The sequence below is a fragment of the Chiloscyllium plagiosum genome, unplaced genomic scaffold (assembly GCF_037043375.1).
Source record: "Chiloscyllium plagiosum isolate Xiang-an unplaced genomic scaffold, Cpla_swu_hap1 HiC_scaffold_12, whole genome shotgun sequence".
NCBI lineage: Eukaryota > Metazoa > Chordata > Chondrichthyes > Orectolobiformes > Hemiscylliidae > Chiloscyllium > Chiloscyllium plagiosum.
This window is the reverse complement of record NW_028270150.1, coordinates 86,911,549-86,929,908: the sequence shown is the minus strand read 5'-3', so window position 1 is coordinate 86,929,908 and position 18,360 is coordinate 86,911,549. Positions and strand designations below refer to the sequence as shown.

General features: G+C 40.1%; 1 protein-coding gene across 5 annotated transcripts in view; it reads left to right on the top strand.

Annotated features, from left to right (window-relative positions):
• The window catches only part of phf11 (PHD finger protein 11), a 73,561-nt gene extending 56,641 nt beyond the window's left edge, over nt 1-16,920 (top strand). For 2 of the 5 annotated variants that reach the window (XM_043700419.2, XM_043700418.2), the window contains 5 exons: nt 5,096-5,151; nt 5,720-5,810; nt 7,335-7,466; nt 9,394-9,462; nt 10,120-16,920. In XM_043700419.2, coding sequence (XP_043556354.1) covers nt 5,096-5,151; nt 5,720-5,810; nt 7,335-7,466; nt 9,394-9,462; nt 10,120-10,244 — 473 coding nt within the window. In that variant the 3' untranslated portion in view covers nt 10,245-16,920. The remainder of the gene's footprint in view (nt 1-5,095; nt 5,152-5,719; nt 5,811-7,334; nt 7,467-9,393; nt 9,463-10,119) is intronic. The other 3 variants (XR_015758936.1, XR_006313120.2, XM_087993019.1) reach the window with 3 other exon arrangements.
• The last annotated feature ends 1,440 nt before the right edge of the window (nt 16,921-18,360 follow it).

The window sequence follows — 18,360 nt, the reverse complement described above, 5'->3', positions numbered from 1 at the left end:
GACTGCTCTGAAAAATGTTATTTCAGCCTGCTTCTGCTGTACTGAGCTTATTTCCTTCTATCTTGACTTTTTTTTCTTTCCCTTTATCAAGCCTCTTATAGAGATGTACAGCACAGAAACAGACCCTTCGGTCCAACTCTTCCATGTCAATCAGATATCCTAAATTAATCTAGTCCCATTTGCCAGCACTTCGATATCCCTCTAAGCCCTTCCTATTCATATACTCATCCTGATGCTTTTTAAATGCTTAATTGTACCGGTCTCTACCACTTCCTCTGGCAGCTCATTCCATACACGCACCATTCTCTGCATGAAAAAGTTGTCCCTTAGGTCACTTTTAAATCTTTTCATTCTCACCTTAAACCTATACCCTCTAGTCCTGGAATCCACACAGTGGCTCAGTAGTTAGCACTGCAGCCTCATAGCGCCAGGGACATGGGTTCGATTTCAGCCTCGGACAACTGTGCGGAGATTGCATATTCTCGGTGTGTCTGTGTGGGTTTCCACCCGATGCCTCTGGTTTCCTCCCACAATCCAAAGATGTTTAGGTTAGGTGAATTACCCATTGTATTTGGTGCATTAGTCAGAGGGAAATGGGTCTGGCTGTTTTACTTTTCGGAGGATCGGTGTGAACTTGTTGGGCCAAATGGCCTGTTTCCACACTGTAGGGAATCTAGCCTAATCTAATCTAAAGGAAAGATCTTGTCTATTTACCCTATCCATGCCTCTCATTTTATAAACCTTTATAACGTCACTCCTCAGCCTCCGACACTCCAGGGAAAACAGCCCCAGCCTATTCAGCCTCTCCCAATAGCTCAAACCCACCAGCTCTGGTAACGTTTTTGTAAATCTTTTCTGAACCCTTTCAAGTTTCACAACATCCTTCCTATAGGAGGGAGACCAGAATTGGACACAGCATTCCAAAAGTGGTCAAACAGATGTCCTGTACAGATGCAACGTGACCTCCCAACTCCTGTACTCAATGCACTGACCAGTAAAGGAAAGCATACCAAACGCGGCCTTCACTATCCTATCGACCTGTGACTCAACGTTCAAGGAGCTATGAACCTAAACTCCAAGGTCTTTTTGCTCAGCAACACTCCCCAGGACCTTACCATTAAGTCCTGCCCTGATTTGCCTTTCCAAAATGCAGCACCTCACATTTATCTAAATTAAACTCCATCTGATCAAGATCCCATTGTATTCTGGTTTCACCTTCTTTACTGTCCACTCCACCTCCAATTTTGGTGTCATCTGCAAACTTACTAACTATACCTCTTATGCTCACATCCAAATCATTTATGTAACTGAGGAAAAGCAGTGGACCCAGCACCGATCCTTGTGGCACACCACTGGTCACAGGCCTCCAGCCTGAAAAGCAACCCTCCACCACACCCTCTGTCTTCTACCTTCAAGCTAGTTCTGTATCCAAATGGCTAGTTCTCCCTGTATTCCATGTGATCTAACCTTGCTAACCAGTCTACCATAAGGAACCTTTTCAACCTCCAATCCTGATTTTTCTGATACCTGACATTATTTCAACAATTTTCTGGCCTTGACAGCTCCCTCTTCTTAGTGGGAACCCAATCCCTTTACTCATTAATCCCTCACTAGGACGAACTGTAGACGCTCTCCTCCTTCCTTGATGAGGGGCCTGAACACATCCTGTCTGTCACCACCCTTAGCTTGGTAAGCTTGTTCTCTCATTGAACAATTGGATGCAGATCCTCCAAACAAAAGCAATGGATACCTGCAAGAGCTCTACATGCATGTGTCTTTTTGTGGGTACGTGTAACATTCTTTGTTCCAGTCCTACTTGGCACCCTCTGACAACTGGTACTCTTCTTCAGTACATAGATCACTTATATTGACTGGTCCAACCAGTTGATGCTGAACATAATCCCAAACTAAACTAGTCCCACCTGTCTGCTCCCGGCCCATATCCCTGCAAACTTTTCCTATTCATGTATCCATCCAATTGTCTTTTAAACATTGTAATTGTAACCCCATCCACCACTTCCTCAGGAAGTTCATTCCACACGTGAATCCCCTCTGTCTAAACAAAAGAATTGTCTGCGTTAGCCTTTTTAAGTCCCTCTCCTCTCGCCTTAAAAATGTGCCCCCTAGTCTTAAAATTCTCCATCTTAGGGAAATATCAACCTCCTACGTTCCAGTGAACAAAGTCCCAGCCTATCCAACACCTCTCAACCTCCTACGTTCCAGTGAACAAAGTCCCAGCCTATCCAACACCTCTCAACCTCCTACATTCCAGTGAACAAAGTCCCAGCCTATCCAGCCTTTCTTCATAACTCAATCCTTCCACACCCGGCAGCATCATGGTAAATCTCTTCTGAACCCTTTCTAGCTTAATAATATCATTCCTATAACTGGGTGACCAGAACTGGACACAGTATTCCAGAAGATGTCTCACCAATGTCCTGTAAAATCTCAACATAACACCCCAACTCCTATAATCAAAGGACTGAGCAATGAAGGCAAGCATGCCAAATGCCTTTTTAACTACCTGTCTCTCTTTGACACAAACGTTTTAAAGAAGTATGTACCTGCACCCCCAGGTCCCTCTGTTCTACAATACTATCCAAGGCTCTACCATTACTTGTATAAGCCTTACCCTTATTTGTTGTACCAAAATGCAATACTTGCATTTATCCAGATTGAACTCCATCTGCCATTTTTCAGCCCACTGACCCATTTGATCAGGGTCCTGTTTTATAATCTTAGAAAACCTTCACTGACTACTATGCCACCAATTTTAGTGTCACCCGCAAACTTTCTAACCATGCCTTATATAAATGATAAACAAAAGAGGACCCAGAACCGATCCCTGTGGAACACCGCTAGTCACAGGCCTGCAGCCCAATAAGCAATCCTCCACTATTACTCTGTCTCCTGCCGTTAAGCCAATTATGCATCCAATTGACAAGCTCACCCTGAATCCCATGTGACCTAACTTTATTAATTAGTCTACCATGCGGAACCTTGTCAAAGGCTTTACTAACATACAAGTAAACAACATCTGCTGTCATCATCGACCTTTTTAGTAACTTACTCAAAAAACTCAAATCAAGCTTGTGAGACATGGTTTTCCTTGCACAAAACCATGCAGACTATTCCTAATACATTTTTACCTTCCTAAATGTCCATAAATCCTATTCTCGGCTGGAACTGGAAAAATGTATCATTTTTGCTTCAGATTTCCACTCTCACCTTCACCTGGTCCATTTCCAACAATTCCCTTCCACTATATGTTCAATCAAGGATTCCTGTACACTGTGGTTAGCATGAGCCTTCAGCTGGTTCCATTTTCCACAATTCTGTCCTCACCCCTTTCTTCATAGACCCACAACTATTACTACTCCTATCTTCTTCCGTTTGAGTACACCTTTGACCTATAAACTACTCGCTTTTCCCTGACATTCCTTTTTGTTCTATTTGTGTTTCCTACTTTGCAAACAACATAAAAATCATCATGCTTTTGCCTGTCTTTCATTATGAAGAAGAGTCATATTAAGTTTAAAATGTTAACTGTGTTTCTGTCTCCATACATGCTAACAGACGTGCTGAGTTTCTCCAGCAAAGCAAATCACTTTTCTGAGGTCACTGGACTCGAAAGGTGAACTTTCCCATGACAAATGCTGTCAGACCTGCTGTGTTTCTCCAGCAATTTCTATTTTTATTTCAGATCCTCAGCATCTGCAGTTCTTCCTTTTACTTTAAAGTTTCTTCAGCTCTTTGTTTTTATTATCTTGCCCTGTCATCAGTTGTATTCCTGATGAAGGGCTTTTGCCTGAAATGTCGATTTTACTGCTCCTCGGATGCTGCCTGACCTGCTGTGCTTTTCCAGCACCACTCTAATCTATACCCTGGTTTCCAGGATCTGCAGTCATTGATTTTACGTTCTTTCAGCTAGACAAAGACCACAAGAAGATGAATTGGAAAATTAAAATAATTTAGACAAGGCAAGCAGAATAATGCTTCACTGATGACAACATTCTTCTCAATTTGATGTCCTTAACCCTTCAAGAGCATGTCAAGAAAATTAAGAGGTGAAATAATGAAAGAAATTAGATTAGATTCCTTACAGTGTGGAAACAGGCCCTTCGCCCCAACCAGTCCACACCCACCCTCCAAAGAGTAACCTATCCAGACCCATTTCCCTCTGATAAATGCACCTAACACTATGGGCAATTTAGCATAACCAATTCACCTGACGTGCACATCTTTGGACTGTGGGAGGAAACCGGAGGAAACCCACGCAGGCACGTAGAGAATGTGCAAACTCCACACAGATAGTCGCCCAAGGTTGGAATCGAATCTGGGACCCTAGTGCTGTGAGGCAGCAGTGCTAACCACTGAACCACCGTGCCGCCCCAAACTTCCCCTACTTTTAATCTTTGATGTTTACTATTGTCTCATCGGCTGTCCCACAAATTGAGGATGATATCCCCACAGGGCTGGGCGTTTTAGTTTTCATGTGTCTGAACAGGCCAGTTCTCAACCCATAAATATTTATGTACACAGGGCAGGATGTCCAGTAAGGTAGTGTGATCCAGAATGCAGGATGTGCATCCTTTTCTGACACCACTCTGCCTCATTAAAGCATTGGACTTGAAGTGCGATGGTGCAGCCTGATGGACAAGTTGTCATCATTTTGAACGATTGGCAGCGAGCTCCTCCTAATCATTAATGTCAATGGTGCTGCACATCCAGTAGTGACAGGAAGTCAGTGATTCTGGTGAATGCATGTGAAGATTTTTTCCTACTGTAGCCAACACGAAGATACTCAGTGGTTTCCAGAATATGATTCATCTCTCTGGAATACAACAATATTTGTTGCATTGGTGAAGTGGTGGGATAGGATGTGGCGTCGTGGAAAGAGTTCTTTTTCATCCCAAATCTGCAAGATGACTGCATGGAGACTTATAGTGTTCATAGCTGGTTATCCAGCAGCTTTTTACAAAAAGAGCAGATCAGTTGCTTTGAGATCTCTTTAATAAGTGCTTTGGAACTGTTGTCAAAAGAATTAACTGTTGTATATTAAAAGTCTCACACAGATTGATCTTTATTTTTATAGATGAACGTGAGCCAAACGATGCAAGCTGCAGTGATGCAAGCACAAATTTAGACCAAGTATGTTTGATAAATTAAAACATTTTGTAATTATGTTGAAATATTTTGTACTTATAGTGAAATGTTTTGTAATTATGTTGAAATTCTGTTCTCCCACATCTCTGCCAGACTAAACAGGACATAATATGTGGTGGAATTCAATTTCCTGTTGTACAGAGCTTGAGATCCAAACTGAGATTCAACCCTGTGTGAGATGATCAGGGATTTGTTCTTGGGTTTTTGATATATCTAAAGTTTGCTGCTACGGAACAACATTAGTTCACCATTAATAATTATCAAAATGTAACTCCACAAGACACCGCAACTTAACAAATCGACATGCTGATAGATACCCAGATGATGAAAGGATATGATAAAGACTAAGTATTTGAATTAGTTTAGTCTATGACACAACAGACCTGATACAAGTTTAATCTGGAATAGTGGAGTTTTAAGAGCCATAGATCCAAGTTCCAACCATATTATACTGACTACTGTCTTATTTTAGACACAGTATATCTATATCAGATTTGAATTAGAGCCAGGGAGCCGGTAATTCACTTGCTAATAGTTGCTTTTTTTGAAACAGCAAGAAGTCCAAGAGGAAATTGGAGACATACAGCAAGAAGTCGGAATGCAGATAATAGAAGAGACCCCAAGTACAAGCAGAAAACTATGTTGTGAGCCATCAAGTATTTCTTTTAAAAATTACTCAGTCTTCAAGAAATCATATTACTCTTCTTGGTTCTTAATTTGATCAGGTGGCATGACTACTTGAAGGACTCGTCTCTGCTATCCTGTGTTCAATAAAATATTATTCATTTATCATTTTAATGTTCAGGTTCAGTGCCTGTTCTTGCCTGGTGCTACTTATGCTGATAAATATCTAGGAAGGAAGTTGCACTTTCAGTGTTTCCTCCAGGTATTGTAAAGATCCTCAATAGGATGTTTTGGTTTCTGAATAGACTTTTGTCTGCTTCGATATTAGTTAATTCCCTGGCAATATTCTGCCACATTATTGTTTGTCGACACGTGTTAGCTGTGGTGAACATTGAATATATTTTTCAGCCAGACAAGTGAAGATTATGGAAAGGGAACTATTAACAAAACAATTAGATATGGCAAAGTCTTGGTATTTATGGAACTAATTTGAGTCAAGTTGGTAATCTCATTGCAGAGCCCTGGCAGGACACAGTAAAAAATTGATATGGATATTTTGGAAGCATTGCCATTCTGTTTCCTTAGTGCCAAAGGATGAACAATACCTGGTAATTCATTTTACTAATCTTAATAATATTATATGTTCCAAAGATTCAAGACTTTGCTTGAAAATTATCACAAGATGTGCAAAGTAACTATTTGAATGATAAAGGTCAGATTATCTCTCTGAACTGTAGTTGTCACCATGCTTTAGTAACTAATTAAATTCCACTTTGGCTTGTGCTATATTCCAAGACACATCTACTGCAGACATTTGAGTCGAGGAGACATTCATGCATTCTGTGAATATTTTGGTAAGCGCAGTTAGGAGAGATTCTGTCCCATTTGTTTTGATTATTTATAACCAAGTGCAATTTGAATTTTGAGAAGATTATAGCATAGGAATGCATAAAACTTAGAATAACAGAGAATGGAGAGTTGGGTTTAGTCACATGGTGTGACAATAAAAGATTTATTTGTGCTTTTTGCACTTGTAACACAGCTACCTACACTTGTAATTTACTTTCCTTCCTTTTCATTTGTTCCTGGGTGTAGCTTTTGTTTTAAAAGACATATCCAGGACTGACACTCCTAATTGCCCTGAGGGAGTTAACCATATAGCGTGGGTCCATTAAACTCATTGGATACCTGATTTCAAATGAAACAATAGAAACTATGAAATTGTTGTCTTTTCAGCAACTCTGAGCTTTCTATTAGATTCATATTTGTCCAAAATTTGGATACTGACCACAATATACAAAACATATGTGTTTTGCTGATCAACTTTTGTCTCAAATTTAGCTTCTACCTTTTCTCTATTTTAACCTTTTTGTGCCTCTCTCTTATCAAATACATGTCTCAGAATTAGGGAAGGTTTTAGATGCAGTAATGAAGACTCCTGGTAAGAGGGTGTATTGCAGGAAGCTAGTCAATACATGGACTGAAGTACTTCGATGTCAAATTTTCTGTGCGGTTAACATTAATTCCCAATTGTGTTTGAACAGTTACAGGACAAGCAAACACATTCTGGAGGAAATGCAAAGAAGCTCAGTGTGTGGAGATGATCTTCCAGAAAATTCAGAATGATCTGAATGTCATTCAGCAAAATATAATTAATGGAGATGCCACAGATAAAGGTATGTTTATATTGACTGAGGTGGTTGAAATTGAATGTGGATTTTATAGTTTCTATTAAATCTGAATTAATATTTTTAAGATGATAACTTTAAAGAAAAAGCATATGAATTATTCAAGAGGATATTTTTGTTCCATTTTTTTGTTTCAGTAAGTTTCTATAGTGTTGTACAAGTACTGTACCTTAGCACTGTGCTGTTGTAATTACATTTCTATCTGCTGTGGATCAAGCAACCATCATTGGCATAATGACAGGTACAGAACATCAGAGGGGTGAAAGGATGTGATGTTCCTATACCTCTACTATCTACAGAATTACTAAGTTCTTCTTATAACTATATTACTTGAAAAAGGCTTCATTAAGCCTTCAGATTCTGTTCAATTTCTGTACCTCACACGTTTCAATCCACATTGACAGTTACAATGCATTAATGATATATCAAATCTGCCCACAAATTCCTGTTAAGCAAGGCTTCCAGACCCTTGAGGAGATTCTGTGTAACTCAATTTGCCGATGTGCTGTAAGACTAAAAGAAAATTCCCAAATGAAAACATGGAAACAGTTCTAATCCCTCTCTTTGCCAGATGAAATGCCTCTTTGTCAAACTGTTCCAAGATATGCTTAAGATTATGCTTCAGACTTCACAAATTTGATTGTGGAATCTCTCATTACTAGAGATATCTGCTTTACACTTGGTCTGCAGTTTTCCACTTGCTGCTTTATTTTTTTCTCTGATTTCCAACAATTTGTTATGCTAAAGTCACTAGTTAGCCAGAGCCCTCGACTATTGTTCTGAGGACATGGGCTCAAGTCTCACCATGGAAAATGGTGAAATTTGAATGAAATAAAATCTCACTAGTTAGCCAGAGCTCTCGACTATTGTTCTGAGGACATGGGCTCAAGTCTCACCATGGAAAATGGTGAAATTTGAATGAAATAAAATCTTGTATAAATGGTGCTTATATGATAACTGTTGTGCAATAAATGTTGGCCTGCCAATGAGACTCATATTGCATTATATTGGATTAATGAGTTTAGAAAAAAATCAGTTGTGGCTCAGTGGTGTAACTGGGAATCAAACAGTCAAGTATTCAAAATCTACACAGATACTAAACAGCACGTAATCTAGATTGATTCTCAAGTAATGTATTATTGGAGGTATTATGTTTTGAATGAGATGTTAAACTGATCCATATTTGATCTTTGAAGCTGAAAGTAAAACACAGCACACACTTATCTTGAATAACTGGAAATTGGACATTGCATATGCTGGCCAACGTTTATCCCTCAATCTGCACCTAAAAGTGATGAACTGGTCATTTATTTCATAACGTTTCTGGAACTTTGGCTGTCATCATTTCTATATCATAACAGTGACTCCAATTCAAAAGTCTAAAGCCCTTTGTGAGCACTTGGAGTCTTGAAAGGCACTGGAGAAAAAAAATACAAGCCTTCCGTCTGTATCATATTACTATTACAACAGTTAAAATAACTTGTAAAATTTATTGTGTGTTTATTTGTAGCTCTAAACCCAGGTAGTGTTTGTCAGCAAGGTTTAGAAATCATAAAGAGCATCAGAACTATATTTCATTTGACCCCACCTGCATTTTTCATTGCTAGGGATGGAAGTCAATCAATGCTTGTCTGACAAGAAAATCCTTAGCCATTCCTCTCACTCGAACTTGGAGCTCTGAAATGCACTGTAGACTAAGCATTAATCAGGGATTTACCCTGGTATATTAAGTCCTGCATGCCTAGCAAGACACACCTTTTTTTGTCTACTTTTTTTAAAAAAAAAAGAAGCTAATTCAGAAGGACAAATTTAAAATCAGAACAGATTGTAAATTTCATTCATGTTTGGTGATTGATATCAAAATCTACAGCACGATGGATTATGTTTAACTCCATCATTCACCCTTTTCTTTCAGAGTATGAGATTGTGTGGAGTATACTTAGGACTCTGGATTCACTTCATGTACTGTCAGAATTCCAATCTGGTAAGAATTGTGTTTTACAAAAGCAAATTTTGGTGGTTGTTAAATAAATGAAATCAAAGCAAATGTTGGAAACACTAAATTGGTCAGCCTTATGAAGAAAGACACACACAAAATTCTTAGCTTAATATTTAATGCTAAATTTAAAAGATAATTATCTGTTCATTATTTCATCATTGTTTGCAGGATCATGATGTTTATAAATTTAACTTATATTTAACACTTCAGAACTACCTTATTGACCAGAGCGTGTTTGGGCTGAGTTTTTTTTAATTCATTTATGGAACGTGCATGTCATTGTCTAGTTTGACATTTATTGTCCAGAGGGCAGTTAAGAGTCAAGCACATTGTTGTGGGTCTGGAGTCACATGGAGGCCAGATTAGATAAGAATTAGGGGATTACTTCCCTAAAGGGCACTAATGAACTAGATGGGTTTTTATGACAATTGTTGGAGGTTAGATGGTTGCCATTAGTAGACTAGCATTTTACTCCAAATTTTTATTGAATTCAAATTTCACCATCTGCCATGGTAGGATTCAATCCCATTGTCCACAGCACATTAGCCTGGGACTCTGGATTACCACCCCAATAACATTACCAATTGTGAAAAGTACAACATAAATTTTATCTTCAATAAAATCCTTATTCTCCTTTAACAGAAATACATGAAAAACTGCAACGCCTTGAAGAAGAAAAATCAACTTTAAAAATAAAAGAGTGTCTCGTTGAAGAGTTGAGAAAGATAGCTGGATCACTCACTCATAAATCTCACAGAGAAAACTGATTGCTGTCGTGCAACTCTCTCCCATTCTGAAGCTGTACTCATTGGAAGTTGTGAGCTTTTGCACATTAGCAGTAGGCAGTATATCATCAAGTGGAGAACGCAGATACTCTAGGCCACCCGGGTTCCAAGTATCATGAGGGATTCAAGCCTGTGTGGGATAGATGGGAGGCAATCAAGGTATCATTGTGCTTATTTTCCTGGGAACTTTGCTGATTGGTCAAGAAACACGCCTGAAATCGGGGCTTTTTAAACGTAGTTTTAACATTGGATACTGAGCGTGGCTGCATCAATTCTTGAGAGGCCAAAGCATGCCTCTGGGCACCAGAGGAATTATGGGGACATATTGGATCTTCATACCAGCTTGGCATTTGGACTGGCTGCCAGATATTATGCTCATTCAGAGTTAGTGGGACATATTGATGGAGACCAACATCTTCACCAGTCAGCTGTCAAAATAATTCCAATCTCCTATAAAATAGCAGATTGCAAAATCTAAGTTGTTAGTCCAACTCATGGTAAGTACTGCAGGAGCTACTGAAATTAATAATACTGTGCTTCAAGCACAACTGCTGGCCTGACTCTATAACCACATTGCAAAATTCTCATTCTAAATGGTTACACCCACAATTTCAGTGTTAAAATTTGATATCAAAAGTCGAAGTTCTGCAAGTCAAAATAAGCCAAAAGATTTATGTTTGTTTATAGATAGATGGCACTGACTATTTGAGTAATAATGTATGTGCTAGAAAATGTTACCAAAACTATGATGTGCAATTTAAATGTAAATAGTTAACCAGGAGACACTCCTTATCAGTCATTTGGATGAGAAACTATTTTCGATGTTACAACTGAATTTGTTAAAAGCTGTAAAGCAAACAAACATGGGTAGATGTTTGCTCCAACTCTCACTTACCTACATTGATGAGACCACACCTAGAATGTTGTGTATGGTTTTGGTCTCCTTTTGAAAGAAGGGATGGATGTATTTGCATTAAGGTATTTCAGAGAAGTTTCTCAAAGTTGATTGCTGCATGAAGAGATACTCTAATAAGGAAACGTTGAGCGGCTTGGACTTTTGATACGAGTAAGGTGATCCTATTGAGATGTTGAGAATTTGACAAGGATACATGCTGAATCACACGTTATGTAGAGGAATGTACAACTATAGAACATAATTTCAGTGTAAGTGATCATCCATTTAAGAAGGCGATGAAAAGGGTTGTGAATCTTTAGAATTATATATATCAGAAGGGTGAGATAGAGGAAAGAAGTCCCAGGTTATGGGGAACAGACAGAAAAGTGGAGTTGAGACCAGGATCAAATCAGCCAAAATTGTATTGAATAGCAAGCCAGGTTTAGGGGCCACATGGTCTATGCTTGATGGCATTGTCGAGACAAGTTACTGTTTTCTAGTCCAAATAAAATCTCAAGTTTCTTTGGTGTATTTCTGGCCAACAAAACTATAATGCTACATTCCAAATGGTGAAAGGAAAGCCAAAGTTAATTAAATCAAATTGTATTAATAATTATCTTTTGGACAGTGAGGCAAAAAAAACATGCATTTCTGTGGCATCTTTCATAACCTCAATATCCCAAAACTTTACAAACGAACGAAATACTGTGATGAAAGTTGTCTTATGAGCATCCATTTTAGAATTTGGATTTTAAAATCATGGCTTGTGGAGCTGGTTACTTCTCTTGGAGTTTTAAAAAATTAACAAGTTCAAACATTGTGTTCGGGTATGTGTTAAAGAGTAAAGACCTGCAGAGTGTTAATGGAAGATTGTTTTACAGTGGTGATTTATGACAGGTGGGGCAAATGTTGAAGGCCATTGTGTTTTTCTTTCAGGACAACTAATTGATTTCAGTTTCAGAAACCCAGGGATTGAAAACTCCTTTGCCAGTTTAGAGGAGACCTGATGGATAGTTTGTAGGATGCTTCTCCTGTCAGATGTAGGATATCAGAGAGCAGCCAAGTGTCCCTGGTGACTGTCTGCAAGAAGTGTGTCTGGCTGCAGTTCCCCTCAGACTGTGTGGATTGGTTGGAGTGGCAGTTAGACACACTGAGTCGCACACGGGAAGCAGAGAATGTGATAAACAGTAGCTTCTGGAGATGGTCACACCACAGGTTCAGTCAGATAGATGGGTGACCACCAGAAGAGGTAGGCAAGTAGTCTCTCAGGAAAAGAGCAGTAGCAGCCAAGTCTGAGGCATGATGACTGGCTCTGCTATAAAGCGGGTTATGGCAAAGTCCAAGTGAGCAAGTGTAAGAGGCGTACGGTCAGACGTTTCTGCAGCTACAAGCAAGACCTGGTGTGTTGCCTTCGTGGTACGAGGGTCAAGGATGTCTTGAGTGTTTGGAGCAAAGGAGAGCGTGAATAGCCAGAAGTTGTTGCATACATTGGTACCAACGATATTGGTAGAAAAAGGGATGACCTGCTGCAGAGTGAATATGGGGAGTTAGGCAGGAGGTTAAAAAGCAGGACTTCAAGGGTAGTAATCTCCAGATTACACCTGGTGCCACATGCTACTGAGAGTAGGATTGGGAGGATAGGGCAGATGAATGCATGGCTGAATTGTTAGTACAGGAGTCAGGTATTCAGATTTTTGGATCATACGGATTTTTTCTGGGATAACCTGTACCAGAGGAAGGGTTGCACCTGAACTGGAGGCAGGGGTGGCTATATCCTGGCAGAGAGATTAGCTAATGGGAGGGTTATAAACTAAACTGAGAGGGAGGTACGACTCTAAACAGTAGTGAGACAAAAGAGAAAATTTGAGGCTAGTACAGAAGTTAAAGAGAGCAAGTTAAATAGAAAAGACAGGCAAGCGCACAGCAGGGAACGAAGGAAGACTGGTGAATTAAACCGCATTTATTTCAGTGCAAGTGACCTGACAGGTAAGGCAGATGAACTCCGGGAATGTAGGACTGGGATCGTAGCTATTACTGAAACATGGATGAGAGACGGACAGGACTGGAAGCTCAATGTTCCAGGGTACAGATGCTAAAGGAAAGATAGAAGGGGAGGCAGGAGTGAAGTGGGGTAGGGTTGGGGGGGGGTTGTTTTCGATGAGGGAAAACATCATGGTAGTACTTGGGATATTCCTGAGGGATCATCCATATATGGGTGGAACTGAGAAATAAGAAGGGCGTAATGACATTGCTGAGATTGTATTACAGGCCGAACCTATTATTAGTAGCAGGGAATTGAGGGGCAAATATGTATGGAGGTTGCAGAGAGCTGTGACAATAATAGGACTGTAACAGTAGGGGTAATAACTTTTGAAACATAGGCTGGGACTGCCATAATGTTAAGGGCTTGGTTGGAGAGGAATTCATTTGTTCAAGAAAGTGTTCTCAATCAATATTTAGATGGTTGACTAAAGAAGGGGCAAAACAGTGTCCTCTTATGAAATCGGGCAGGACAAGTGATTGAGGTGTTGGTGGTGGAGCACTTTGAGACCAGTGACCATAATTCTATTAGTTGGACACAAGTTCATGTTCTAAATTGGGGCAAGGCCAATTTTCTTGGTATTAGGAACTTTCAAATGTTGACTGGGGAAGGCTGTTCACAGGTAAAGGGATATTGGCAATTGGGAGGCTTTCAAAAGTAAGATAATGGGAGTTTAGGGCCAGCATGTTTCTGTTAGTGTGAAGGACAAGGCTGGCAGGAGCAGGGAACACTGGATGACTTGAGAGGTTGAGGCTCTGATCAAGGAAAAGGAGGCATATGTCATGTACAGACACTTGGGATCAACTGAATCCCTTGAGTAAAGGCAGTGTGGAAGTACACTTAAGAGGGAATTCAGGAGAGCAAAAAGGGGACATGAGATAGATTTGGGAGCTAGAGATAAGGAGAATACAAAGAGATCCTAGAAGGGCAAAAGAGGAAATAGGGAGAGAATAGGGTCCCTTAAAGATCAACGAGGCTGCTTATGTATGGAGCCACAGAAGATGAGTAAGATCTTAAATGCATATTTTTCATCTGTATTTCCTGTGAAGAAAGTCACAGAAGCCAGGGAACTTGGGGAAATATATAATGATGTTAGGTGAATTGGCTATGTTAAATTGCCCGTAGTGTTAGGTGCCTTAGTCAGGGGTAAATGTGGGGGAATGGTTCTGGGTGGATTGCTCTTCGGAGGGTCAGTGTGAACTTGTTGGGGCCGAAGGGCCTGTTTCCACACTGTATGGAGTCTAAAGTCGATGTCTCAAAAACAGTCCACATTTCAGAACAGGCGATGCTGGAGGTCATAAAGATAAATAAGTCCCTGGGACTGATCAAGTATAGCCCAGGAAGCTAGGAAGGAAATTCCAGCACCCCTAGCAGAGATATTTGTATCATTGGCAGTCATGGGTGGGGTGCCAGAAGGCTGAAGGGTGGATAATGTTGTGCTGTTTAAAAAAGGCTGCAAGGAATAGCCAGGAAACTACAGACCAGAGTCTAATATCAATAGTGAATAGTTTGGCTGGAGGGGTTTGTAAGAGGCAGGATCTACATGCTTTTGGAAAGGCAAGAAACAAAAAAATCTGCAGATGCTGGAATCTAAAGTAGACTGGCAGGAGGCTGGAAGAACACAGCAAGCCAGGCAGCATCAGAAGGTGGAGAAGTCGATGTTTCGGGTGTAACCCTTCTTCAAGACTTGGGGTGGGTTTAGAGGGAGCTGCGGATAAAGGGGGCAGAGTGGTGAAGTGTGGATAGGTGAAGACAGGTAGAGAGTACAACCTGGTTGGTCAGTGGGAGGATTGAATCAAGTTGGTGGTAGGGAGCAGTGGAAGGGAGGGAGGGGGACTAGAAAGGGATTTGAGGGATGGGCGGTTATCTGAAATTGGAGAACCCCATGTTGAGTCCTTTGGGCTGAAGGCTGCCCAAGCAGAAGATGAGGTATTGTTCCTCTAATTTGCGGTTTGGTTCATTGTTGGAACTGGAGGTGGTCAAGAATGGTCATGTTGGAAAGGGATTGGGAAGGGGAATTAAAATGGGTGGTGACTAGGAGGTCCGGTCAGCCCCTGTGGGCCCAGCTGAGATGCTCAGCAAACCATTCCCTAAGTTCACTCGACCCAAAATGTTGACTCTGATTTCTTTCCACAGATCGTAGAATCCCTATAGTGTGGAAACAGGTCAATTGGCCCAACAAGTCCCACCGACCCTCCAAACAGTAACCCACCCAGACCCATTCCTCTACTCTATCACTCTACATTTACCCTGACTAATGTACCTAACCTACACATCCCTGAAACTATGGGCAATTTACCATGGCCAATTCACCTGGCCTGAACATCTGTGGATTGTGGAAGGAAACTGGAGCACCCGGAGGAAACGTATGCAGACAGGGGGAGAATGTGCAAACTCCACACAGTCACCCGAGGCTGGCATCAAACCCGGGTCCCTGGCGTTGTGAGGCAGCAGTGAGAACCACTGAGCCACTGTGCTGTCTTGCTGACCTTCTGCAGCAATGTCCATTTTTGTTTGATTTACAGCATCCTCCATTCTTTCGGTTTTATGTGGTGTTTGGCACACTTGCCTTCGTTGGTCAGCATTGAGTATAGGAATTGGGATATCATGTTACTGCTTTACAAGACATTGTTAAGACCACATTTGGATTACTGTGTACAATTCTGGTTGCCCTGATGTAGGAACAATGTTTTTAAACTGGAAAGGGAGCAAAGAGGTTACTGAGACTGCAAGGTTTGAGTTATAAGGTGAGGCTAAGACGTTTCCCTGGAGCTTGGGAGGCTGAGGGGTGACTGCATTGAGGATTATAAATCATTAAAGGCATAGGTAAGGTGAACAGCCATGGTATTTTTCCTAGGGTAGGAGAGTCCAAAACTGGAGGGCATAGGTTTGAGATGAGAGGGGTAAGATTTAAAAGGGACCTGAGGGGCAACGTTTTCACATGGAGGGTGGTGCGTATATGGAACGAGGTGCCAGAGGTAAGTACAAAATTTAAAAGATACTTGGACTGCTACATGGATAATAGAGGGATATGGGCCAAATGCAGGTAAATGAGACCAGTTCAGTTTAGGAAACGTGGTCGGCATGGACGAGTAGGTCGAGTGGCCTGATTCCACGCTGTATACCTCCATGACTCAATCTCCTAGAAATGAGTACTTAGGAAAGTTCAGTGAAAGCAGTGTTATTTGATTGTTGAACATATCAACCAGGAGTATTTGCTTAGATGTTTGTTTATAACAAGGTGAGAAAGTCTGAGCTCTCTATTGAGAGAGTAATCTGGTAAAATGACTTTTACAGTTCTTAAGAAAGCAATTGTGAGGCACAATTTCTCAAGATGGAATCTTTGTGACAGATCATGTAGAGAAACGGGATGAGACGTTGCATTTTGTGTTCAGATTTTTTCAAGTTATGTTCTGCATTTCGACAGCTTGGTTTGGTTTCATTATTTCTGCTGTGTCATAAATTTCTGTAAAAGACTGTGCAGCTTCATGACGGTGAACTTAAGTGACTGATCACCACGTTTGGTGATGTGTTGGAACATATTTCCTCTTGTTACAGACTTCTGTTTAAAGTAGCTTGTTTAAGATTATATTGCACTGTAAAATATGAAGACCATTCGTAAACTGTAAGGCACAGTCTTCTAAGAGAGGCTAATAGTTAAGGATGTGTTTTCTGATCAATCAATGTTTAAAAAATAAAACTAACTTTTATAATATATGTTATATTGCCTTTGTCAAATAAAGTTGTTTTACTCCCAACATAGCCCACCTCTCACTGTTGCCACGCTAAGCGTATGGGTGGATCAATTGTGTCAACCATGTGTTTTTCTTTTATTTCCACTATCTGATTGATGACCTCCTAAGCTTTGCGTTCTTTACACCTCACAAAGCTTTTAATTGTCTCTCTTCTTCCTTTATCCTTTTGTGGGTGGTAGGTGCAGCTGGTAAAGCCTTCAATTGTAGCCAATCTCTACTTGTCCTCAAATGAAATGGCCTGCTCGACCACCTCATAGGATAGTTAAGAGACAACCACATTCCTCTTGGCTGACAGTTATGTGTAGACTAGCCTAGGAAAGGAGGATAGATTTCTTCACCAATGGGCATGAGCAAGCCAGGTTTTACAACAAAATGATAGTTTTGTTGCTATTTACATATTTATTAATTAATTTAAAATTTCTTAAAAACAAATGTCTCCCAAAGCACAAAGTCTTTGGTTTACTAGCCAAATGTCATTCGCCATTATGGCACCATCATAAAAGCTTAAGTTATTTTGTGTAAAATAGAAGACTGTGTGCCTTACAGTTTAAAAGCTTAAATTATCTTGTGTGCTCATTGAACTTATAAGCTAGTTACCCATCTCATTCTCTACTCAAATAGTATAGAGTTACTATTTACGTTTGTGCTTTTCTCTTACCTTCATCTGTTCCTTTTCAAATGCTGTTCTTGTGAAACAGTTTTCAGTGCCTCCGAAAGGTCCACACAAACTTTAGCATGTTGTTCTCTCTACAGATGCTGATATGATTTCCTTATTGTCTATTTTAGTTTCAGATTTACAAGCATTTTGTTTTCTGTTGTTCATGGTTTTTGGGCTTTGACACACCAGAAACAGTGATAACACCTTAAGTACATCAATTCTGCCAGGAGCAATTGTTTATTTCTTTTCCTAAGGTACCACATTTCACTACCACATTGTTGCACTAAACTTTCAGATGTGATTTCCAATTCATAAGAATATGATAACTGTATACAAATTACTCATTTTCTCCTGAAGGTAAACTGAGCACCTTCCAGGTGTCTGGATACATAAAACTTTTATTGTACTTGCTTTATTTGTCAGTACCAAGTATGGAAAATTGGAATTAACAATAACTAACTAGATCAGTGGTAAAGCTCAGGTCATTCTGAGAGCACCCATTGGAATTAGTTTCTGCTGTTTGTCCTATCCTACATTTCCCATCTTAAATTATTCTGAAATGTGACTGTTCTAAGTGGCTGACATTTTGAAACAGTCTGAATAATTGTACTAAATTTAAATCTCACTAATTCACAAAAGGTATTTTCAAACAGTATCTAGGATGAAAATCTGTGTGGCAGGGTGAACTTGTTCACTAAAATTCAAGCATTAAGATACAATCCAACATCGATTCCCTTCAAATTTTTTGC